Raw genomic sequence first — 26349 nt, 5'->3', positions numbered from 1 at the left:
CACCTTTCTTAACTTTATCGATAATGCTTATCTCAGATTTGCATTCCTTCCTTATTTCACTATTCGTACATCTATCATACATCGTTTTGTCGCACAATCTTCTGAGAGATCGCATTTCGACTGCATTTAGTCTACTTCATCCTTCTTTTGCCAACTCCATGTTTCACTTCCATACATTAGAGTCGGAACCAGGACTCCGTTGTGCACTGCCAGTTTAGCTTCCGGTCATGAAGGTAGACCGCCGCATATTACTTTAAAACAATGTCGCCCGTAGTGATCGTAAGGTTGGTCATCCCTGACCCACACGATATGCACATAGCAACTCTTTAAATGGTTTAATCAGTTCCTTTCCAATGCATTTACATTATTAATAAAGTCATTTGTATTCTTACTGACTTCTCGGGCCATTAAAACGATCAAGATATTAATGGAGGCATACATTAATATCATTATTGGTGTTGTCACTAATAAGTAACTGTTACTTTTTCTTTTTTTGATATCTTAACAAAGATGAAGAAGAATATGGCTGTCTAGGTATTTATAGAGCTTATGACCAGTCATATGCTGGTGATCAATTTACATACGTGCATCATTCACCATTCTACCCATGATTGACAACCACACTACTCAAATTAGGAAGTTCTATATATATGAACCAATTTCAAAACGTTGTTCTTGAATTACTAGAACTTCACTAGAGACATCTATTGGTGAGATGAAAAGATTGTTGTTAGTAAAGTAGTTTTACATACCTACCTATCTATATATATATATATATATATATATATATACAAGATTTTGTCACTCACACTCACACTCCTAGATATATTGATCAATCTCGTGACACAGTACATATGAGTTCACAACAGCCATTTTTGTTGGATCGAGAAAGCTTTTATTTACCAGATACCCTTTTTATATTTGTATGCAAGATCCGAACCCCGGACTATTTTTACAATCTGGATAACACCCGAAAATATGATTTTCAATTTTTCGTGTGGCTTATAATTTCACGAGATATTTTTATTTTCATTTTGTGTTTTTCAACATGTCATTTTTTCAGTTACCCGATTAAGATATTTTTCTCTTTATATTTATTTTAAGTCATGCTATTTTTAAATATAAGAAACTTGCTGGATTACCACATTTTGAATTTATTAGGGCCTAGCATTCGTTAAGTCGCAAATTAATTTTCTCTAAATCCAGGTAACATTTTATGTAATTGATTTTTTTCTTAAAACACTGTTTTTTGCATTGAAAAAATAAGTTTCCAGGATTTTTTTTTTAAAGAAAATGGTTATTGAAAGGTTAGGAGTTAATATATAAAAATCTTTTTTCCATAAATGTAAATACGTATATTCTAAAAAACAAAAACAAATCATCCAACATTCATTATGTAAGAAAAAAATGCGGTGAAGAGACATGCGACTTCTCCGGTGGAATGAATGCGACTTAACGAATGCTGGATCTTAATGTAAACACGATTAGTTTTGAAAACTAGAGGTGTACTATCAACTGGTGAAAATACAAACTGACAAGCAATAAATAAATAAACTAGTTACTGATAGAAGTGAGTGTGGTATTGATTGGACGGTGTAAGTTATGGGGTGGAGTTTGGTTTAACGGGAATAAAGAAAGCAATGGTGAGGAATATCTGTAAAAAGTTTTTTTTTTGTAATTTCCAAATTTTCAAGGTTATTCATAACTAGACCTTTGAATGTGACTAGATGTAATAATTTAAGTGTGTGTGAGTCGTAAGAGTGATTAGCCTCTATACGACGATATATTTATGTACCAAATGATACATCAAAAATTATTTTCCTTACTTTTCAATTGTTTAACAACATCAAAAATACCTTTTTTTGCTATTCATCATATTGCGGACGATTTGCATAAAAGCAATAAAACTTTTATCTTATAATGTTCGTATAAAAATAAGCGAAAACTGATGAAAATAAATACAATTCCGTATTGATTACCGCAAAATTTATTGACTACGTATCGAATCCGATTTCCTGACTTTCGAAAGTTTTCACTAATTCCAGTATCGCGCATACCTTAAGGTGGGTATACTTCTTAAATATTTCAATAAGGTCATAAATATGATTGAATTTTGAATGCATTCCCCAAATTTTACATGCTTATTTTATAACATTTTTTTGACAATTATTTAAAAATAAATATTTATATATAAATACATACACTCACTCCAAATAAGTTTCTGACCATGTTTCGTACATGAATATTTTTTTAACTGAGTAAACATCACAATTTTAGTGTAAAAATAAAACATTTGTAATAAACCACTTTTTGAGTTTATTAATGCAAACGCGACTATTTTCGAGAACGACTGATGTCTCATCTCTTACCTTTCCATATACAATACTAGTAATAATCTAGGTAAAATCCTTTGTAACTCAAAATCACGAGTAGGCATATTAGAAAAAAAAGTAAGTATTTTTGAAATTTCTTGTGGAGTTTGTGATAAAAAAAAAACATTGGCCAAACTGCAAGAAATCTAAAAATTAGAATAAAAAAATCATCGTCATGGTCTTTTTAGTAATTATTTTTCAGTATTTACGAATCATATGAAGCAACACTTTGAAATTTTAACACAATAGAAGATACCTTAATTTATATACAAAATAGATTTATGTACCAAACGAAACTTCAAAATGAATATTTATCATTATTTTATTGAACAACAAAAAAAAACATTTTTTTGGTTAAATATCATATGTTGGACGATTTCCATAACAGCACTGTAACTTTTATATTATAATATTCGTATAAAAATAAATGGAAACTGATTAAAATACTTAAATTCAATTCCGTATTGATGACCGCAAAATTTAATGACTGAAATTTTCAAAGTGTTGCCTCAAGATATACTGCGTGCAGTCGTCGAAAGATTATTAATTTATGCTTATATAATTTGTGAGTTGTAACATTATTGTCTGAGTTATTGAATAAATTGACCTTCACACACTTTCTTCATCAAAATGCACATAATGACATGCACCACTAAGTACACTGAATAATGAAACACCTAGAGTCTAGCTAGATCCAAACAGAGGCGTATTAAAACTACGACATGTATTAAGTTTGTATTTCAATAGTATGGATTTGGTTTTTGTTTTTAGTATTTTAAATAACTAGTTACCTCGCTAAAAGAGTATACTGCTCGTGATTAGGGAAGACGTTCGTTTTACATTCCGTATTTATAACTAAATCGTAAATATAATTTATCATATTTATGTGTTAAGTTGGTATTTCAATAGTGTGTATTTGTTTTTTTTGTTTTTAGTATTTTAAATAACTAGTTATCTCGCTAAAAGAGTATACTGCTCGTGATTAGGGAAGACGTTCGTTTTACATTCCGTATTTATAACTAAATCGTGAATATAATTTATCATATTTATGTGTTAAGTTTGTATTTCAATAGTGTGTATTTGTTTTTTTTGTTTTTAGTATTTTAAATAACTAGTTATCTCGCTAAAAGAGTATACTGCTCGTGATTAGGGAAGACGTTCGTTTTACATTCCGTATTTATAACTAAATCGTGAATATAATTTATCAAGTAAAGTAGTTCGTGGATATATAATAAATATATTTTTAATTAAAGTTTTACTTCGTAAATACTAATATTTCTTAAATAAAAATAGTAGTATTTACTAAGTAAAATCAATAGATTTTACCATAAAGTGACTGCCGAATTAATAAATAAAAATTAATCCTTTGATATATTAAGGTACTAATAAAAGAGTAAGTTTCATAAAAATTAAAAGATTAAAAAAAAATCAAAGAGTAGTTATCTCGTTGCATCGATTATTCTTGTGATAGAATTTCCTTTTCCTTTTTTTTTAATTGATCATAATCACCACATTTAGAGTGTGTCCTAATAAATCCTCAAAACTCTAGGTTTTCTCCACCTTGGAGTTATTTTTACATTTTTGTCATCTCAACTTTTTGGATCGTGTGGTTGTAAACAAGATTTTGAACACACTCAAAATGTTGTTAAAATATTAATATTTACAGGAGTACATTTGAGTCCACCTACGTAGCGTACTGGTTAGATTTTTTTAAACGTGGGTCCTAGGATTCGATATCCAGGAGATCAAAATTAATATAAGCAAAATTAAAGTTTTCAAAAATCTCCTTAAGGCTGGATAATCAATATAATTTTATTTGAAACCAGGTAACATTTGGCTGCTTAAATTACACAAATAAATTCTTCGGTATAATGTTTTTAAAAATTGATATTTTTTCATTGGAAGTAAACAATCATACCGATGTCCGAAATATTTAACATAACTACATCTATTGCTTAAAACACCGTTTTTGTATGGAAAATTTAGTTTTTCTTCTAAATTAAGTAAGATTTAAATAAAAAGATAGAGTTATTGAAAGGAAACAAGATAAAGAATATATATTTTTTCCAAATTCCAAAATAAATTCTTTAAAAATTTGTGCGCAGAGTACACGTGCAGTTTCTGGTCGCGTACGGATTTTGTAAATTTGAGAGTACACACTTAAGTACAAATCATTGCTCAGAGTGAAGCGAATTCCATCATAAGTACCTCGAACACAAATTACATATTTCTTTGCATCATTTGCTATATACTCCAAGTCCGGTCTAAAACTTTCTCCACGATTGTCTGCCTCGTTAGAGTGGCAATGACCATCAAACAACTATTCACTCATTGCACGTTATACATAACACAATAAACTTGAAGTAATCGCGTTGCGTAAGATCAAAGACGTCTTTTTTCAGTATCTCGGCTATTTAAATGCTTTCGTTGTTATACAGGTTTTTTACTCCAAATTTAACGTTTAACAAACCAAATTGGGTATCTTTACCAATCAAATCAGACGTTTAACAAATCAAATTGGACTTCAACAAAACAAATTGAACGTTATATTGTATTTCATAAAATAGATAAATTAAAAAAAAATGTGTATATTAGTCCTGCATACCGTCAGGAATACGTGCCCATATATTTTATTCTAAAGACTAGCAAGTGCGTTGGTCTTCAAGTTGGCAGCCTGCGCGGCGAGCTGTCATAGTCTGTGCGCGCGATGTGTGATTGCAAAAAATTGTTTATATTAATCCTGCATACCGTCAGGAATACCTGCCCATAAATTTTATTCTAAAGACTAGCAAGTGCGTTGGTCGTCACGTTGGCGAGACTGCGCGGCGCGCTGTCATTATCTGTGCGCGCGATGTGTGATAGTTTTCAGACAAGATTTTCAACACTACATTCAATCATGAGTACTACTTTGAATATATTTTTTAAAGTTCTAACTTTTTTATAAAATATTTAAAATAACATTCAATTCCTATTTTATAACGTCCGATTTCATTTAATAAACGTCCAAATCGATTTATTAGGCATCTGATTTGATTTACAAATGTCCAATTTGAAGTATCTAACATGAAATAGAAAACTGGAGCCTTAAAAAATCGAGAGTCCGTTTAAGACTTGCTAGCACATCATTCAATATTATGAAGGCTGCAGTTCGGATTTGTACTCAGTGAAGACCAATAATGCTTACAACCATCCTAATCTCTTATACGCCTGTGAGTCATGGCACCTTACAAGGGCCCAGAGCAGCCATATACCCAATTTTGAGAATAGATGCCTGGTAGAAGAAACGCATATAAGAAAATTGGAGTCTTATAAAAAACTGAGAGTTCATTTAGAATTTGCACCACCGCATATTATGAAGACCGCAAATTATCTAGAGATCGGATTTGTAGTAGGTGAAGATCAAAATTGCCTGCATCGATCCTGTTCTCTTATACGGCTGTGAGTTATGGCACCTTACAAGGGTCCAGAGCAGCTGACAATGGGTTAACAGTTCTAGTTTTAACTTCTATTTTTGTTCGAATATCAAATATATAACAAATGTTTATAGTTTAATAATAAAAACTAAACATTTCAGTACTTCGCAAAAAATAATGTGTTTCAAAAAGGTTCCTTGCGTCAAAATGTTTGAGAGCTGCTGCGCTACACTATGAGGTGGAATTTATTGAACATCATTCCCTATCCTCACTATCCTACCTACAGACAAGCCTCTACAATAGAGGCTTTGCGGGTTATGCCTTTGAAAAATACGAGTACCTTTATTATAAAAAATCGTATTACATAATATATATTTTAAAAAGTTTTTCTTTTTTTTCAGTCAAACAGCATTGAATCTCCAGGAACGAACAGGTCTGAGAGATTTTTATTTGACAGCTTATTTGGGCTAGAGGTCCCTTCGTTAGATGATGAGGAGGAAGATTCTGGAACCAGATTGAAAAACTGCACCTGTGGTAAGAATTGTTAATATTATTTAAAAAATAAATCAATTTATTATTAAGAATGATAAAAAACGTGATGAAACGTTTTTTGGCGGCTGTAATAAATTATTTTATAATGCTAAATGCGCTGAAGAAAACATCGTAATATAAAAATAATAAATGCACATAAATGAATAGTAATAGCAAATACACTGTGTATTTGATCACCTCAAGAGAAATTATATCATGTGACTGAGTCAAACCAGTTTCATTCATTTTTACCTTTGTGGCCATTTATGCAATACAAATACATATAGCAAAATTGTTTATTTTTTTTTATTTCAATATATTATGATTTTTTTAAATGACGTCTTTTCCACATTATCAGGGCGTAGATTCCATACGGTAGCTAACGCGTCTAGTGCGGACACGTTATTTAAAAAAAATAATATTTCAGTTCGTTAATACCAATATGGGAATCGAACCCGGGTAAAATAAATATAAGTGAGTTTTTCAGCGTCATATTTATTCAATATTACCCTGGACTGGTACCTGAAGCAAAGGGCTGATCACCTTTCCTTTATGTGTAAACGATCAAGATAACACTGCGTTTATATGACGCAGTGCCCTATGCACCATTGGGGTGCGGATAAGGGTTTTATTATTTATTTTATTTAATACAATATTTCTTAAAATCTATTGTGACTCGTGTTTCGAAGCATTCCGCATCATTTTAAAACACCGTATGTGAACCTAAGTCTAAATTTTAGAGTTGTGTTTTTGGGACATTAAAGGTTATTTCTTATTTTTTATTATTATTTTTTTTTATTTTTTTTATTTATATTTTAGTGGAAACATGGACAAAATAATTAAATCTAGACTCAGCTTGCGAAATGCATCGAAATAAGTGTCACAATATATTTTAAGAAAAAATGCTATTTACTAAGTGAAGATAAATTTAAAATGTAAAGATATTACCATAGGGTGACTGTCAAATTGATTAATGGACAAACATAAATTATGCATGACTTTAAAAAAAAAAACAAATACAGTCGAACTCGGTTATTACGAGCACGGTTATAGCGAGATCTTGGATATAACAAGGAAACATTCGTTGAAATTTTGGTTTCTGGTTTTCTCCATACATTTATTTACGGTTATAAACTTCTCGGCTATAGCGAGCAAAAGGAGTTCGCCTTAAATGTTGTAAATTGTATTCATAAATTGTCTTTTTAGTATCATTAACTTCCTGACAAAACCGGTCGATAATCGGTTTTAAAATGCCAATTGATAGAAATAAAAGTTAATAAATAAAGTACGACGTTCATAAAACAAGAACTTCCGTATAGAATTGACGTTCCGGTGATCATATAAAGAGTCAATTCGTTAATTTTTATATGAAGCAAGGAAGACCCTTTTCATACTGAGTAGGATATACGAGAATAAGACATATAGGTAAGCTTCCTTGAAACATTTCTCGAAACATATTTGTGTCCGTTTTTACGCCGTTTATCTCACATACACTAGATCTTATGTATATCATTTTGAAGACTGAATATTAATAACACCAAACTTGGTAAATTTTTATGTGCTTTTTTTTAATGGTGTCAGCTGTTTTGGCTTTATAAAATATTTATTTGAAGCCAATATCAAAAAAAGCTATTTACAGATATTTAACTTTTATATTAAGCATTTTTTGGCTTTGAATTTAAAGATATTCTTACCTGCTTTTTACGTTGTAATTTTGTGACTAACTTATGTGTGAATTTTGCACTAAAATACTAAAAAATGCACAGTTATTAAAATTAAATTGATTAAAATGAGTGTTGAAGTATGCGTTTGACAACAATATATATTTTTTGTTTTTGGGGTGTATTTGGAAATTAAAAAAAAAAACGATGTATTGTCCGTTCTTTTCATACATTTTAAATCTAAGGTTTGAGAGAAAAAAATAGATAATAATAAATACATCAAACACTTCGTTTTAAATTACATAAAAAAATATGCTGATACTTTTCCAAACGCTTACGAATCTACGTTTCCAAACTTGGATATATTTTTTCAAAAGTTTTAATATAGTCAACTGCAAATATCTAGTCAATTTACAATTATGTTGCTGTTTGAAACTGGGATTGTGACATGGCATAAATGTATTCCTGTTCAAAACTGGGACAGTCACATGATGCAAATTAGTTGCTGTACAAATTTGTTTCTGTTTAAACTGGGAGAGTCACATAGTACAAATATGTTGCTGTTTAAAACTGGGATTGTGACATCGTACAAATTTGTTGCTGTTTAAAACTGGGATTGTGACATGGTTCAAATTTGTTGCTGTTTAAAACTGGGATTGTAACATGGTTCAAATTTGTTGCTGTTTAAAACTGGAATTGTGATATGGTACAAATTTGTTGCTGTTTAAAACTGGAATTGTGATATGGTACAAATTTGTTGCTGTTTAAAACTGGAATTGTGACATGGTACAAATTTGTTGCTGTTTAAAACTGAAAGAGTCACATGGTATAACTTTGTTGCTGATCAAACTGAGAGCGTGACATACTACAAATAAATTGATTTTTAAATCTGGGAGAGTAACATATTACAAAGCTATTGCCATTTAAAACTGGAAATGTGACATGATACAAATTTATTGATACTTAAATCTGGAATTCTGAGATAGTTATTATTTTTTTGTTTACTTAGAGATTGTGTAAGTATATTTTTGTTCTCCGACGCAAACTTCTAAAATAACATTATGACTTGTATATTTTTACACAAATTTGATGTGATTTTTTAGTGGACTTGACACATATTTTATAGAAATCGACAGGACTTTAATGTACAAAATCAAATACGTAGATATCAAGAATGTTCATTATTTTAATACTTTGTATTTAATCAAATTTATTTATTAATTCAATATTATTATATCAATATCCTAGATTTATTTTTATAATGATTTTAGACTGTGGAACCACAACAAATAACCATTTGGAGGTTGCATTAGATACGGATAAGTGTAACGGTACAGGTGGGTCCAGCTTACTAACTAATTGCTTATTCAAACCACAAACAGTTGTAAAAAGAGGTCTTTAACTTAAGACAAATAATAAAATAAAAAAATGGAGTAAAATGATGCATTGTGTCGATTTGTTTGTTTTTTGTTCTATGTTTTTCGATTGTATTTATTGCGACGATTCGATTCGATAGCAGAAAAAACTGGTAAAAACAAAATTGAAACGTGACGCAGAATTGCCAAAAACAGAGTAATAAAAATAAGTAAATGTTTGTTATTTGTGTCAAAAACAAAGCTTCGAGATGGGAACAAGAGTGGTCTATGTCAAATTATACATACACACAAACATTTATATATATATATATATATATATATATATATATATATATATATATATATATATATATATATATATATATATATATATATTTATATATAAATATATAGATGCATATATAATTTTGAACCCTACTTTGCATACCATAGTAACTGTTTCCCGACTGTTTAAAAACATTTTTTTGCTTAATTTAATGTTTTTATTAACAAATATTCATATTTATGAGTCTTTTTATATTCAAATCATCATTTTATTCAACATAGTTACTGCCAAATCAATTTGTAAGAAATAAATAATATTATGTAACACGATACCTCTTATTAACAACTGTGAAATTTAACACTTATGTATAATTTATTGTTTTATTAAAAACGCTTAATAGATAATGTTACTAAGCACTTAAAAAAACTGTTTGCACTAAAATAATACGTACCTACTTATTTGTATCTAGTAAATAATATTTGTGTTTAACGTGAATTGTAATTACTAAGATTTATTTGTTGGGTTATATACAATATATCCAAAATTAAACACGGTTATTGGATTGAATTCTACTTTTATTTACATATATATGACAATAAGTGACGCGTTTCGTCTTATTAAGACATTATCAAACACTCACGAATCGAAATAATAATAACGAAACGCGTCACATATTATCATATATATGTTAACAAAAGTAGAATTCAATCCAATAACCGTTTTTAATGTTGGATATATTACTCAACAATTCAATATGGAATTCTACTAACTGTCTGCGGTTACAATAAATAAACTAAGATTTATTATGACTATATGATGTTCTGTATTGTGTTTTTTATGACCTCATAACGTTAAGTATAAGCCGCTTAAAATTTACATTTACTAAAAAAGTGCAATAGGTAAGTAAGTATGTAAATTAATCAAGTAAAGAAATATTATTTTTTGACATCTCATCAAAGATGAAGAAGAATATGGAAGTCTGGGCATTTACGGGGCTGACGACCGTCATAGGCTGGTTTAAGTGATCACTTTACACACGTGTAGCATTCACCAATTCTACCCATTATTGACAACCACACTACTCAAATTCTTGGAAGTTCTATATATATGAACCAATTTAGAAACCATGTTCTTGAATCACTAGAACTTCACTAGAGACATCTATTGGTGAGATGTAAAGAAGCTTTTTTTTATTAAGCAGAAACTCTTATATTAGTATGTGACTTCCATATTCTTCTTCATCTTTGATGAGATGTCAAAAAATAATATGAAAATAACTTCTGTAATTGGAGATAATCCAGATTTTGTGAACAAGTATTTGGACACACTCAAAATGTTACAAGTAAAGAAATGTGATACACAGATTACTTGAATAACTCAGTACAATATTTTCAAAAATACTGTAATATTTTTCGACTAGTACGCTTTTGACTTTGATCTCACTCAACATTACTAATACTACTACTGACCCTTATCCGCATCCAATGGTGCATAGGGCACTGCATAAAATTGATGCACTGTGATTTTCCTGCGTCTTAGGTACAGTCCAGGGTAATATTTATCAAATATTAGAGTTTAAAAACACTTTTATAAATTTTGCCTCCCTCTGGGAATCGAACCCGGGGCCTCCAACATAGAAGCCAAATGTGAGGAAGCGGCATGACCATATAATATTATTTAGTTAAATACATATCGCTCACTCCTTTCAAGAACGTCATAAATCAAAAAACTTGATTTTTCAGGAGAACGTTTTTAAACTTTAAAAATATAATACAATGTATTAAAAATAAATATCAAGCCACTTACTGAACTTTTTACTGTGCAACAGATCTTTTTAGGTAAAACCTGAATGTTTTTTCTCCCTTTGAAAAATAACTAGTTTATTTGAAAAAATAATTAAACAATACCTTTTCTTCAAAATTCAAAAACAACACATTCTGCCCTGTAGTGGGTAAATATTAAGTTAAAAATATGCCGCTTTTGCTGGGATATAGTACATTTTCCGAGCATTCCGAAAACATGCACAACTGAAAATTTACGATTTTTGATTTATGACGTTCTTGAAAGGAGTGAGCGATATGTTTTATTTGTATATTTAAATCACAATAAAATTTAAATATTTGACCAATAAATCGTACAAAATTTCTGTATGAGGCAAAATAACAAAATACGAGTTTTTAAAAAATGTATTCTTAAATATGTGGTTTAATGCCATTGACCTTTTACCTCCCAATATGCTATTTTATTTATTTATCATTTTATTTCATTCCGGAATTTCACAAAACCGTCATATGAAGTCATTCACATAAACGTGTATTTCAAAATAAGTATAATACATACTTGTATTATTTCAATTACAAAAGATTACATTTGTTAATCAGCACGATATAGATACTGTTAATTAGCACTTAAAAACACTGTTTGTACTAAAATAATGTCAGAACGCTCGGCTACCGTTCTGGAGGTCCCGGGTTCGATTCCCAGGGGGGGTCAAATAAATATAAGTGATTTTTTCACTGTAATATTTATTCAATATTTCCCTGGACTGGTACCTGAAGCGAAGGGCTGATCACCTTTCCTTCATGTGTAAACGATCAAGATAACACTGCGTTTATATGAAGCAGTGCCCTATGCACCATTGGGGTTCGAATAAGGGTTTTTATTTTATTTTATTTTTTATTTTATTTTATTGGAAGGAAAAACAACAGTTACAATATATAATCCATATATAAGAACAGACCATATATAAGTCCATATATAAGAACAGACATGAGACAAGGATGGGATAAAGAGAAAAGGAGATGACAGTGATAGGAAAAGAAGAAAAGGAAAGGACAGGGAATAGAATTACCCTTTTAGGTTTATAAGATTTCGAACAATTTAGCTTTAAAGTTTGAAAGATCGGAGTAAAACATATCAAGGTGGACATGTCACATATTACAGGTTTACAAATTATTTCAGAGTGTGGAGTATCTAACCAGGAAAACAGAATAGTGGGAGGGCAGCCGACGGTACCCAACCGCTATCCCTGGGTGGCCAGACTCGTGTACGATGGGCAGTTCCACTGTGGAGCGTCTCTGCTGACGCAGAACTATGTTCTCACTGCAGCTCACTGCGTCAGAAGGTAGACAATTCCATAATTTTTCCAGAAGTTTTCAGATTAGATACTTAAAGACTCTTTAAATTTATTTTTTAAAATTTTACCCTTTTTATAAAATATAACGTTCAATTTGTTTTATTAAACGTAATTGGAGTAAAAATCTTTATTTAATAGAAAAAATATTGCTTGCAAACTAGAAAAACTCACTAGCTAACCATCAGCAGGGGTAGACAGAGAGAGTAGAATGCCACACCAATCTGCCTTTGCAAACAATCTGAACCTCTTCCACATGCATGCATCTCCTCATACATACCCGCCTATTATTCCGACTGCTGACCTGACCACGTCCAAGTATTTGAAATACTTGATCGAATCACTGCCTGAGAAGTTTCACTCTTAAAAAATGTGAACATCGGGGGTACGCATAAGCAGTTTTCTTCATTAAAATAATTTGCTACGAGCTTATTCTAAGCTCTTGAGGAGACTTTAAGAGAGGACTGTGCAACAAAAGCTGACGAAAAGCTCCCCTCTTTCCTCTTTCCTTGTTTTGTTATGACTTTTTTAATATATATTAAAAAAAATACTTTTTTCGCTCTAGTAAAGGTGAATTATTGTTAATAAATAATGTCAAATGCAAGCTAACTTAACGAAGCGTTTTCATGATATCATTCTAAGTAGGTACTAAGATATGTATTAATTTTAAATCAAACACAGATTTTTTGAGTCTACTAAGTTGTATTTTATTAACAAAAACACATAAAAAATTATACTGTGGCAATTGTTTCGCCTTGTTAGGGCATTATCAAACGAATGTGAAGATCAAATGGACTACGGTCCTTATGTAGCTATAAAACTGTCACTTAGAATTGTATAGCTACATAAGGACCGTAGTCCATTTGATCTTCACATTCGTTTGATAATGCCCTAACAAGGCGAAACAATTATCAAAATATAATTTTTTATGTGTTTTTGTTAATAAAATACAACTCAGTAGACTCAAAAAATCTGTGTTTGATTTAAAATTAATACATAAATTAAAATGGAGTTCTACAAATTGAACGCCAAATCAATAAATAGGTACTAAGATTTCATTAATTTCTCATAGGTTGAAGAGATCGAAGATAAGGGTCATTCTTGGTGACCACGACCAGTATGTCACGAGCGAGAGTCAGGCCATCATGAGGGCGGTCTCCGCCATAATCAGGCACAGGAACTTCGACGCGGAGTCATACAACCACGACATCGCCTTGCTCAGACTTCGAAAGCCAGTGGAATTCTCAAAGATAATAAAACCCATTTGCCTACCCAAAATTGGTACGATATTTATTATACCACATCTAATAATTTTCAAAATCTTAATTCCAAAAAACAGCTACTACTACTAACTACTAATACAACCATCACGCTGTTTCCACGCAGGGGTAGGGAGAGAGGATTGATCGCCACACTCTTCTAGCTTCTTTCACATCCATACATTTAATCATGCATGTCTTACGTATACTTTTAAAAACACCAGATTATAGGTTCTGATTTATCTATTTGACATCTCAACATAACATAGATGAAGAAGAATATGGATATTTACAGGGCTTATAACCAGAAAAATATAATAATAATATAAAATGTATAATATTTATATATATATAAATATAAATAAAAAAAAAATATATATATACATATATATATAAATATATATATATATATATATATATATATATATATATATATATATATATATATATATATATATATATATATATATATATATATATATATATATATATATATATATATATATATATATATATATATATATATATATATATATATATATATTTATAGAATATATAATATGCCTTGGGCACAGGAACAGCGAGGGCACACTACTGTAATTTGTTATTATCGTAGTCGTACAGGAGAAAGTGACCAACTAACAAAACGTAAAATGTTCAGGAGGGCCATTAAAGTCACTTTTGCTTGGCAAGAAAATAAACATCAATGCAGTTAGTCATTTTTAACAATTCAATATATTATACTTTCAAGTTCAAAGAGTTTTGGGATTTTTTCATGGCAATATTAAGCTAGTAAGATATTAAATAGTTAATGATCACGTTTTTGTAAAAAAAAATGCACTTGGTCACTGTCTCCTGTATGACTACGATAAAAATATAAAATATTGATTTTCAATAATGGGCAGTATTGTGATCGTATCACGAGTGTATAAAGTGATTACTCAAGCCGGCCATTGCAGGTTGTAAGCCCTGAGATGCGCAAACTTCCACCTTCTTTCATATAAAGAGGAACGAAAGATTTTTTATCTCAACTTGTGATACCTATATTTAAAAAATTCTGAATTTTATATGACCTATTTCAGGATTTGATCCATCTGGCAGGGAGGGCACGGTGGTAGGGTGGGGAAGAACGGCTGAAGGAGGGTCACTTCCGGCTATAATACAGGAAGTCAATGTCCCCATATTGACCCTGGGACAGTGCCGAGCTATGAAATATCGAGCGTCAAGAATCACATCAAATATGGTAAGAAAACTAAATATATTCTTACCGCGTTTTGAGTGATCCAATTACTTATTCACAAATCTAGGTATTCTAAAACATTTTAAAATTATTTTTTTTTCTAGTGTAAACGTTTTCCGCACCTGATGGTGCATAGGGCACTGAATCATATAAACGTAGTATTATCTTGATCTATTATTAGATTAAAACCAATATTTTTAGCTTTTCCACTTTTTTATTTGACCAGCGACCGGGTTTCGTCGTTACCGACATCATCAGACTGGTAAAAATATTGGTTTTAATCTAATAATAAATTAAAAATGCAATTCCATCACGAAGTGTCAGTGGATAATATAAAAAAAATTATCTTGATCGTTAACACATGAAGGAAAGGTGATCAGGTGATACCCGCTTCAGGTACCAGTCCAGGGTTATATTGTATAAATATTAGTTTGAAAAAATCACTTATATTTATTTAACCCCCCCTGGGAATCGAACCTGGGACCTCCAGAATGGTGGCCGAACGTGCTGACCATTACAATATGGAGGCAAACTTTACAGAAGTTATTTTTACATTTTCTTGACACGTTAAAAAAAATTGTGTATCTAATATTTATTCAATATTATCTTGGACTGGTGCCTCAAGCGGAGGGCTGATCACCTTTCCTTCGTGTCTTAAAATATCAAGATAATACTGCGTTTATATGATGCAGTGCCTTATGCACCAACGGGTGCGGATAAGGGTTTGAAGAAGATGATTTTGACACACTCAAAATGTTGTAAATAAAAATAACTAAAAATTATAAGCTGTATAAAATTGGAAATGTTCTCAGGTGTTTTTCAGCATGTGAAAGTAATCTGGGGTTCGGATATTTCATACATACAAATTGAAGGGTCTCTGCTAAATAAAAGCTTTCTTGATCCAACGTAGATGGTTCTTGTAAACTCATACGTAGGAACTGTGATGTGTTATTTTTTATATTTTTTTGGATCGCAACAAAGATGAAATAGAATTATGAAGTCTGGGCAAGTTTAACAAGGATTTTGACGTGTCATAAGCTGGTTAAGTGATCACTTTATGCACGTGCAACATTCACCATTCTACTCATGATTAACAACCATACTGTGGTTTTTAAAGTTTAAGAATATAATAAAATGCATTAAAAAATATATCAAGCCACTTTTTGAACTATTTACTGTGCAATAGATCGTTTTAGGTAAAACCTGAATGTTTTTTCTCCATTTGAAAAACATTTAGTATATTAGAAAAAATTTAAACAATACCTTTTCTTGCAAAAACAACGCTTTCTGCCCTGTAGCGGATAAATATTAAGTTAAAAATATGCCGCTTTTGCTGAGATATAGTACCTACATTTTCTGGGCATTCCGAAATGATGCACAACTGAAAATTGACATATGACGTTGTTAAAAGAGTGAGCGATATGTATCATCGGTTCTATTCCTTGTTATAATTTTTGTTACTTTCTTATAATTCAGCGTGTATTTTATTTTTAAATTTCAGTTATGCGCTGGGAAAGGTAAAACAGATTCCTGCCAGGGAGACAGCGGAGGGCCTTTACTCCTTCATAATGGGGACAGATATGAAATAGTCGGTACGTATAATAAATAGCAATTGATTTATACCACATAATTGACAATACACACTTTCTTGTATATCATCATCAAACCCTTATCCGCACCCCAATGGTGCATAGGGCACTGCATATAAACGCAGTGTTATCTTGATCGTTAACACAAGAAGGAAAGATGATCAGCCATCCGCTTCAGGTACCAGTCCAGGGTGATATCGAATAAATATTAGAGTGAAAAAATCACTTATATTTTATCTGACCCCCCTCCTGGGAATCGAACTCGGCACCTCCAGAATGATAGTCGAGCGTGCTGACCTATCTATGAAGTTAAACATAGATAGGGTCAAACAAAACAAATCTATCAGTTTTCAGACAAGAATTATAATTCACTGTCATCTCTTGTCTCCTTTCTCGTTCTTCGACCTATTTTTAATGTCTACTAATATTCAGTACACGATAATTTTAACCGTTTTTTCTTGATAAACTGATTAGCATGCTTCACAATATCACGCCAAAGGTTTTAATTACATGTTGTAAGAGGTAATGAACAATCAAGCTGTCGTGTCAGGCATTGTTCTAGAGTATTTTTCATTCACCCATAATACGTTATTTATGAAAAGAAGGCGTATAAAACAATTGGTTTATGATTTTTTATTAAATAAAACAATAAAATATCGTTTCAATAGTTCAAAAAGATACATTTGTATCTTGTTTTTCTCCAATAAACAGATAAGCATGCTTAATGCGTAAAAGGTAATAAGAATTTAAGGTGTCGTTTCAGGCATTGTTTTATTTTTGAGTATTTTTCATGCATCCATGATACACTTTTTATGAATATACATATTATGAATATATGAAGAGTATGAAATAATTAGCTTTATGATTTTTAATAAAATAATTTTTTAAATATCCAAATCATGTGTGTAATAAATAATAAACCCATAATTTAAAATATGACAACAATTAAAACCTCTCCTAAACTGTCCACATTCCCCTTGATAAAAAAATGACAAACAGCTTCTACCTCCTATTTATCCTTCAACGTCCCAAGGGCACAACTCTAGACAAAATTTAGACGAAACTAATCATACGGTGTTTGATAATGATGCTGAACGCATCGAAATACGTGTCACAATAGATTTAATGAAATAGTGGTATTTATCAAGTAAAAACTAATGCTGTATGTTACCAAAATATTGTTAAATAAATGGTTGCAAACCACTTATATAAAACATACGTAAGGCATTCAGTGAGAGTATAATAATTACATCTCCCATACGTTATGAAGATCGTTGACCATATTATTCACTTTTACATTACATATGCAGGCCCTCTTAAACGATATTGTATCTACAATACTACACCCATACCTCGCTTTACGGCCTAGATACGTTCCACGAAACTTAGCCGCAAAAGCGAAAAGCCGTATAAGGAATCAATTATTCTAATACAAGTTCATACAAATTCAATGGGATCGGTCCCAATTTTTTTAAATATGTAAGATGATTTATCATTTAAAATGCATTTTATCTTTTTATTTTAATTTAAATAAAAAATGCATACATAACAAGTACATACATTTGTACATAAAATACTAACAGACTCCAAAAACCAACAATAATCTATGAACAAAAATTAAACAACTTCCTGTTACATAAAATATGTTTATGTATACATTTTTTTTTTTAATGTATTTAATTTGAAGACGACGAAGAAATGGTAACCTGTAGATCACTGTCGTCATCATTTTCGGCTGGTAAGAATGGGCCTGGCTTAAAAAAATCCAACGTTGTTTGTTTTGCCTTCTTGTCTATTTCGTTCTTCAGTGATTGGCAACAAGTAGATATATCAAAAAAAAAAAATTGCCGTTATTGCGAAACATTTTAGGCCGTAAATCGAAAACCTTAACTGAAGAGGGCCGTTATAGCGAAATGCCTTATAAAGAGCGGCCGTATAGCGAGGTATGGGTGTACTTATAATACCAAAAATAATTATAACAAAATAAAAGAACGCATTGTTTTATTTTGAACTATTTAAATGAAAATAATAATTAAAAAAAAAAGAAATAAAATGTGAACTATGTTTTATTAAAATCGAACCTTATTTTTGACATTCAATTACTAATGTTAATAGCCCTTGATATGATTTTTAACAAATAGGGCTCACGAATATAAATTGTCTTTTATTTTAATCATGTTATCAATAAATCAAAATTGTGAATTACCTACTACATTTTATTAATAAAATATCCTATGAAAATGAAATACTATTATCACAATTAAAAAATCAACAATTATAAAAGTCCACTTCGCTTCCTTTTATACTTAAAACTTTTTTCAACTTTCCATACATCGCTCATTCAACAGCGTCATATATCGAAAATCGACAATTTTCAGTTGTACATGTTTTCGAAATACCCAGAAAATGTACTACATCCTAGCAAAAGCGACATATTTTTAACTCAATATTTTCCTGCTACAGGGCAGAAAGTGTTGTTTTTGCATTTTGAAGAAAAGGTATTTTTTAATTATTTTTTAAAATAAACTAAACATTTTTCAAATGGAGAAAAAACATTCAGGTTTTACTTAAAAAGATCTGTTGCACAGTGAAAAGTTCAATAAGTGGCTTGATATTTATTTTTAATACATTTTATTATATTCTCAAACTTTAAAAACTATCTCCTGAAAAATCAAGTTTTTTTTTATATATGACGTTGTTGAAAGGAGTGAGTGATATGTTCAACTAAAAATGAGTTACTAATTATTCTTTCATTTTTCTTTTAGGTATCGTGTCATGGGGGGTAGGATGTGGCCGTCCAGGTTATCCCGGTGTCTACACTAGAGTCCCGAGGTACCTATCCTGGCTGAAGGGGAATCTCAGAGACACGTGTCTATGCACCAATTGACCTCCTATTAGATAATATTGTGTTACCTACTCTTAATAAGAAAGTGAATACTCGTTAGCAGTTAAAAAATATGATTAGTAATCTTACAACATCTTGAGTGTGTCCAAATACTCGTTCACAAATCTGGATTATCTCCAATTATAGGAGTTATTTTTCATTATTTTTTGACATCTCAACATAGATGAGGAAGAATATGGAATATTCACATAAAATTGAAAGAGTTTCAGCTTAATAAAAAGCTTCTTTCATCTCACAATAGATGTCTCTAGTGAAGTTCAAGTGATTGAAGCATGATGTTTCGAAATAGGATCATATATATATATATATATATATATATATTTATTTATATATATATATATATATATATATATATATATATATATATATATATATATATATATATATATATATAAATATATATATATATTTATATATATATATATATCTATTTATATATATTTACATATAAATATTTATATATTTATATATATATATATATATATATATATATTTATATATATATATATATATATATATATATATATATATATATATATATATATATATATATATATATATATATATATAAATATATATATATATATATATATATATATATATATATATATATATATATATATATATATATATATATTTATATATATATATTTATAAATATATTTATATATATATTTGTATATATATATATATATATATATATATATATATATATATATATATATATATATATATATATATATATATAATATATATATATATATATATATTTATTTGTATATATTTATAAATATAAATATATATATATATATATATATATATATATATATATATATATATATATATATATATATATATATATATATATATATATATATATATATATATATATATATATATATATATATATATATATATATATAAATATATATATATATATATATATATATATATATATATATATATATATATATATATATGCAGGGTTTTTTTTCCATGTAACGTTCCAGCACCTTTTTTTCACGGATATATTTTTTTAAATGTAAAAAATAAACTAAAAGAAACAATGTTTGTACTTACCCATATGTATATAATTCGTCAAAATGATAAAATATGGTATGGTAATGAATATTTAAATGATATTTGAATATATATTTTTTTAGTAAAAAGCTTGGCATGAAGTGTGTGACACACATGTATGTATACAACAACCGTAACGTTGTCGAAGAGAATGAATCTCTTCTGACAGTATTATCTTATTAAAGGAATTTGGCCATACAAACGGCCAAGACAAAGCATTTTTTTATTATTACTGTTCACATTCCCTTATGAATCACGGCGAATTCGTAAGAAACCAAAACTAGTTTCTATAAATATTAAATAGATAAATAAAAATTAAGTGTAGGATTTAATAATTTATGAAATTGTAAAAGTATAATTTATAAGATTTCTCTTTTGTATCAAATAGTTATTTCAATGGCAGATATTTTTGTTCACCTATAATTTATTTAAATAACTCGCCATTACGGACAACAATTTTTTAGCTATGTGTTTATTTCTTAAATTCCGTTAATTATCTTATGGTATACATGATGCCTTAATTTAATGCATTTTTAATATAAACTACACAGAAAAACATGTGTATATATGCATATGCAAAATGATTAAAATTGTTTAAAATACCAGAATAAGAGTTTTGCACGCTTTTATTAGATGTTCTGAAATTTTGGGTGGAATTTTTTACTTTTGTTATAACGACATGGGTTAAACCTGAATTGTCCGTGGCGGCCAAATTTTTAACGTAATAATAATAAAACCCTTACCGCACCCCAATGGTGCATAGGGCACTGCCTCATATGAACACAGTGTTATCTTGATCGTTTACACATGAAGGAAAGGTGATCAGCCCTCCGCTTCAGGTACCAGTCCAGGGTAAAATTGAATACATATTACAGTGAAAAAATCACTTATTTATTTGACCCCCCTGGATATCGAGCCCGGGACCTCCAGAACGGTAGCCGAGCGTGCTGACCATTACACTACAGAGGCGGACAAAATATACACTACATAAGGCGGACATAATATAAACTACACAGGAAAAACATGTGCATATGCAAAATGATTAAAAAAAATTCTGTAAAATTACCCAGAATAAGAGTATTTGCACGCTTTTTATAACACATTCTGAAATTTTTGGTGGAATTTTTGATATTTGTTATAACGACTTGAATTGTCCGTGACGGCCAAATTTATGACGTAATAAAGTAAATTATAATATATTTCTTCCCATATGTTGTGATTTGTACCGTAAAATAATTAATATTGTGTAATTACTCTTACTGTCTGAAAGAAAACAATAAAAATATAAGAAATATACCATAAAATCGTTTAATTTCATTTGTATTAAAAATATGTTTTATTTACTTAATAAAATAAAACTCAAACTTTGTTTTTAACCACTTTTATTTCTGATCCGTTTTTCCAATCAGTTTCAACAAGCACATTGCCATCTTCAGCGATGGGTAGGTATGTAAATATTTATAAATATGACAAAGTTTGATTTTAATTTTATAAAGATTATATGTCCGCCTCCGTAGTGTAATGGTCAGCACGCTCGGCTACTGTTCTGGAGGTCCCGGGTTCGATTCCCAAGAGGGGTAAAATAAATATGAGTGATTTTTTCACTGTAATATTTATTCAATATTATCATGGACTGGTACCTGAAGCGGAGGGCTGACCACCACCTTTCCTTCATGTATCAACGATCAAGATAATAATGATTAAAGAAAACACTTGTTTTTTACCACTTGAGTTTTATTATTGACTTCATGTTTCAGAAGTTAAACTTCCATCATTCAGGTCTGAATAATAACTGTTATTATACAGACCTGAATGATGGAAGTTTAACTTCTGAAACATGTAGTCTATAATAAAACTCAAGTGGTAAAAAACAAGTGTTTTCTTTAATCATTGTAACATGTCTTACCACAAAATGAATGCCGAAATAATAAATATGACACAGTGCCCTATGCACCATTGGGGTGCGGATAAGGGTTTTATTATTAAAGATTATAAACGGTCGTAAGCCCTGAGACGTGACTTTTAATTTCTATCACTTAAAAATGTTCGATGCTTATTCTTAAGTTGGGACACCCATAATTAATATTAAATAAAGCATTTAAAACATAAAAAAACATGCTGACAAAGTATTATCAAATCGTTTTTGCTCCTTGATGGGTAAACATTCAGTTCTATTTGCATACTCATAATATGACATTTAAATTGTATTTTTCCTGACTGGGAGCAAGTGACCTTAGAAAAAGATTGAAGTGCAAATAGTTGATTGACTTTAAAAATAAAAGCAATCTGCCCAAATATAATTAATTTGATTTTAAATTGTTTTAAGTATAAATTACTTAAGGGTGAAGCTACATAACATTTTTAATCCTTTTTTTATCCTTCTTAAAATTTTGAGTGTGTCCATTATATATTTAAATTCTCTTTTTTTTTCATGTAGTTTTCTACTATTTTTTAACTTATTTAAACCATAGATGTTTTAATTTTCAATTCAACTTTGTTATATTATTCGAATATTCATTCGAATATAACTTCTAATATATGAATATTTCATAAATGGATTCGGCAGTCACTTGGTGGTAAAATCTATCCATTTTTAATAATTAAATTACTTAGTAAATACCACTATTAAATACCACTAGTAAATACCAATATCTAATAGTGGTATTTAATAAGTAAAACATTAATTATTTTTTTATTTATTTTTATTTTTAAACCCTTATCCGCACCCCAATGGTGCATAGGGCACTGCGTCATATAAACGCAGTGTTATCTTGATCGTTTACACATGAAGGAAAGGTGATCAGCCCTCCGCTTCAGGTACCAGTCCAGGGTAATATTGAATAAATATTACAGTGAAAAAATCACTCATATTTATTTTACCCCTCCTGGGAATCGAACCCGGATCCTCCAGAACGGTAGCCGAGCGTGCTGACCATTACCCTACGGAGGCGGACTAAAAATGAATATTTCAACCAAATAATATTTTGAAATATTTAGTTTAAATATTTTAAAAAATATTTATAAGTTATATTCGGATTTTCTAATTTATATTTAAAAAGGTTGAGTTGAAATATCATTTATTATTATAGAAATTTTAGTAAAGTGGTTGTCAATCATGGGTAGAGTGGTGAATGTTATACGTGCATGAAGACTTAATACAGCTTGACAGGCTTTAAGGCGTGTAGAGACTTACATTCTTCTTTCTATCAAATTTTTATTGATATCACACCAAAAAAAATTGTACAAATATGTTAAAAGTGGAGCAAATCCATCATTTATAAAAGGAAAAATTTAGACAGGATTAAAATATTGTTGTATTTTTTCCATCGTGAATAAGAAATAGTAGTAGCAAATTTGTTCGTAAAAACAGATTTCTTTAAAAATACAGTATATTTATATTTGAAAAATATATTACATTAAAACTGAGTAAATGTGTTTTTATTTTTTTTCTTATTTATTCTGTCAGATACTGGATTATTTATACTACGAATGATGTATTTTGTCCGCCTCCATAGTGTAATGGTCAGCACGCTCGGATGCCGTTCTGAAGGTCCCCGGTTCGATTCCAAGGGGGGGTCAAATAAATATAAGTGATTTTTTCATTCAAATATTTATTCAATACTACCCTGTACTGGTACTTGAAGCGGAGGGCTGATCACCTTTCCTTCGTGTGTTAACGATCAAGATAACACTGTGTTTGCATAATGCAGTGCCCTGTGCACCATTGGGGTGCAGATAAGGTTTGAATTGAAATGATGTATTAATATTATAGGGTGTCAACTTCAGATGAAGCGTATATCGTTTTTATAAGAAAGAAGATGGATGTCTATTAGAGTCTCTCTTATTGTACAACTTTATTTTTTTATTGCGTATTTTTTTCGTATTTCTATAAAAGTCTTGCACAGCAATTTTCAGATTATTTGAATACAGTAACCCTTGTTGACTTACATCGGTACATGTTCATACACAATGATAAAACGATGATGGAATGATAACACATTTTGAGCTACTGGATTTTGAACTAACTGGAAGAGGTCGAAAAATTTTGAGGTCTCGTCGGCGCTGGTACGAATTGTCGTACAGACCTGAAATTCTGTATCTGAATAGGCCATGGTATTTGAGTTTAAGTTTTTGAGGTATCTCTACATGAGAGAGTACGGCTATTATCCTTGGCTCTACCCGACCCAGTTTCTCCAGGGTATGCTTGGCTACAATAGTTTAGAGACTAGAAGGAATGTGTATTTGATTACGCATTTTTATCGATTGTTGCGCGGTATGATCGATAATCCTGAAATTATCCAGAGCATTGGTTTGTATGTTCCCGATAGTTACCTAAGACAGCGTCGGCATAGATTGTTTCACATTCCTGTACACAGGACCAACCTGCCTATGGTTATGCCTGTAGGAAGAGCTACCGCTATGTTGAACAATATCACATTGGATATTGATCTGTTCCATGTGTCCGAAGGAGTTTTCCGAAGCGAGATTCTTCTACACATTTAACAAGAGTCTTCTTGCGTAATTTTTAATTTGTTTTTTTAATGTATACGCCTTAAATGTTTGTTTGTAATGTATATATTACATATTGAATAAATTGAATTGAATTGAATTGAATTGAATTGAATGGTAGTTGTACAAATATAGAGGGTATGTATTTTAAAAATCGAAAGAAAAAATATTTGCCCTATCAGGGAGAGCCTAATGTATCATGTATGTTATAAGTTTCTCAACACAAAGCCATACATTTCAAATATATCAAATAACTACTCACATATCGCTCACTCCTTTCAAGAACGTCATAAATAAAAAATCATTAATTTTCAGTTGTACATGTTTTCGGAATGCCCAGAAAATGTACTATATCCCAGCAAAAGACGCATATTTTTAACTGAATAATTACCCGCTACAGGGCAGAATGTGTTGTTTTTGCATTTTTAAGAAAAGGTATTGTTTATTATTTTTTTTTAAATATAATAAATATTTTTCAAATTGAGAATAAACCTTCAGGTTTTACCTAAAAAGATCTGTTGCACAGTAAAAAGTTCAATAAGTGGCTTGATATTTATTTTTAATACATTACATTATATTTTTAAACTTTAAAAACGATCTCCTGAAAAATCAAGTATTTTGATTTATGACGTTGTTGAAAGGAGTGAGCGATATGAGTCCTTGGTGCAGTTTATATGAGAGGATAAAGTCCTGATACGAAATATTGAGAGCCGTGCTTCGGATGACGAAGATGAATGATATTCAGCTATTGGGAGACGAGCCCCTTAAAAACACAATAAAAATAAACCGTCAGGGATATAAAATGAGGTATTTGAATCGCAGGTATAATAATTTCAGCGGGATTAAATCAACAACTCGAAAAATAGAGAAGCGCCCGAAAAACCACTTAAATACGTTTTAATTTTTGCAAATAACCAGTTCAAATGGGATTTATATAAAAACTTGCCCCGATAGGATTTCTGTGTTTCCAAACTATAAACAATCATAAATAAGTGTGGTTTCCATAAACTTGGCGC

General features: G+C 30.0%; 1 protein-coding gene across 2 annotated transcripts in view; it reads left to right on the top strand.

The window, feature by feature from the left end:
• Positions 1–20025, top strand: part of LOC148301987 (trypsin-1-like) — a 28067-nt gene extending 8042 nt beyond the window's left edge. The window contains exons 2-8 of one of the 2 annotated variants that reach the window (XM_088272358.1): positions 6187–6319; positions 9249–9314; positions 12580–12742; positions 13824–14032; positions 15093–15253; positions 16752–16842; positions 19605–20025. In XM_088272358.1, coding sequence (XP_088128484.1) covers positions 6187–6319; positions 9249–9314; positions 12580–12742; positions 13824–14032; positions 15093–15253; positions 16752–16842; positions 19605–19726 — 945 coding nt within the window. In that variant the 3' untranslated portion in view covers positions 19727–20025. The remainder of the gene's footprint in view (positions 1–6186; positions 6320–9248; positions 9315–12579; positions 12743–13823; positions 14033–15092; positions 15254–16751; positions 16843–19604) is intronic. The other variant, XM_088272359.1, reaches the window with a different exon arrangement.
• The last annotated feature ends 6324 nt before the right edge of the window (positions 20026–26349 follow it).

The sequence above is a fragment of the Brachycentrus maculatus genome, unplaced genomic scaffold, assembly GCF_059751285.1.
Source record: "Brachycentrus maculatus isolate JH-2025_06_01 unplaced genomic scaffold, ASM5975128v1 h1tg000495l, whole genome shotgun sequence".
In the NCBI taxonomy this organism is placed as follows: domain Eukaryota; kingdom Metazoa; phylum Arthropoda; class Insecta; order Trichoptera; family Brachycentridae; genus Brachycentrus; species Brachycentrus maculatus.
Note: the sequence above shows the minus strand (reverse complement) of the source record. Positions and strands in the feature narration are given on the sequence as shown.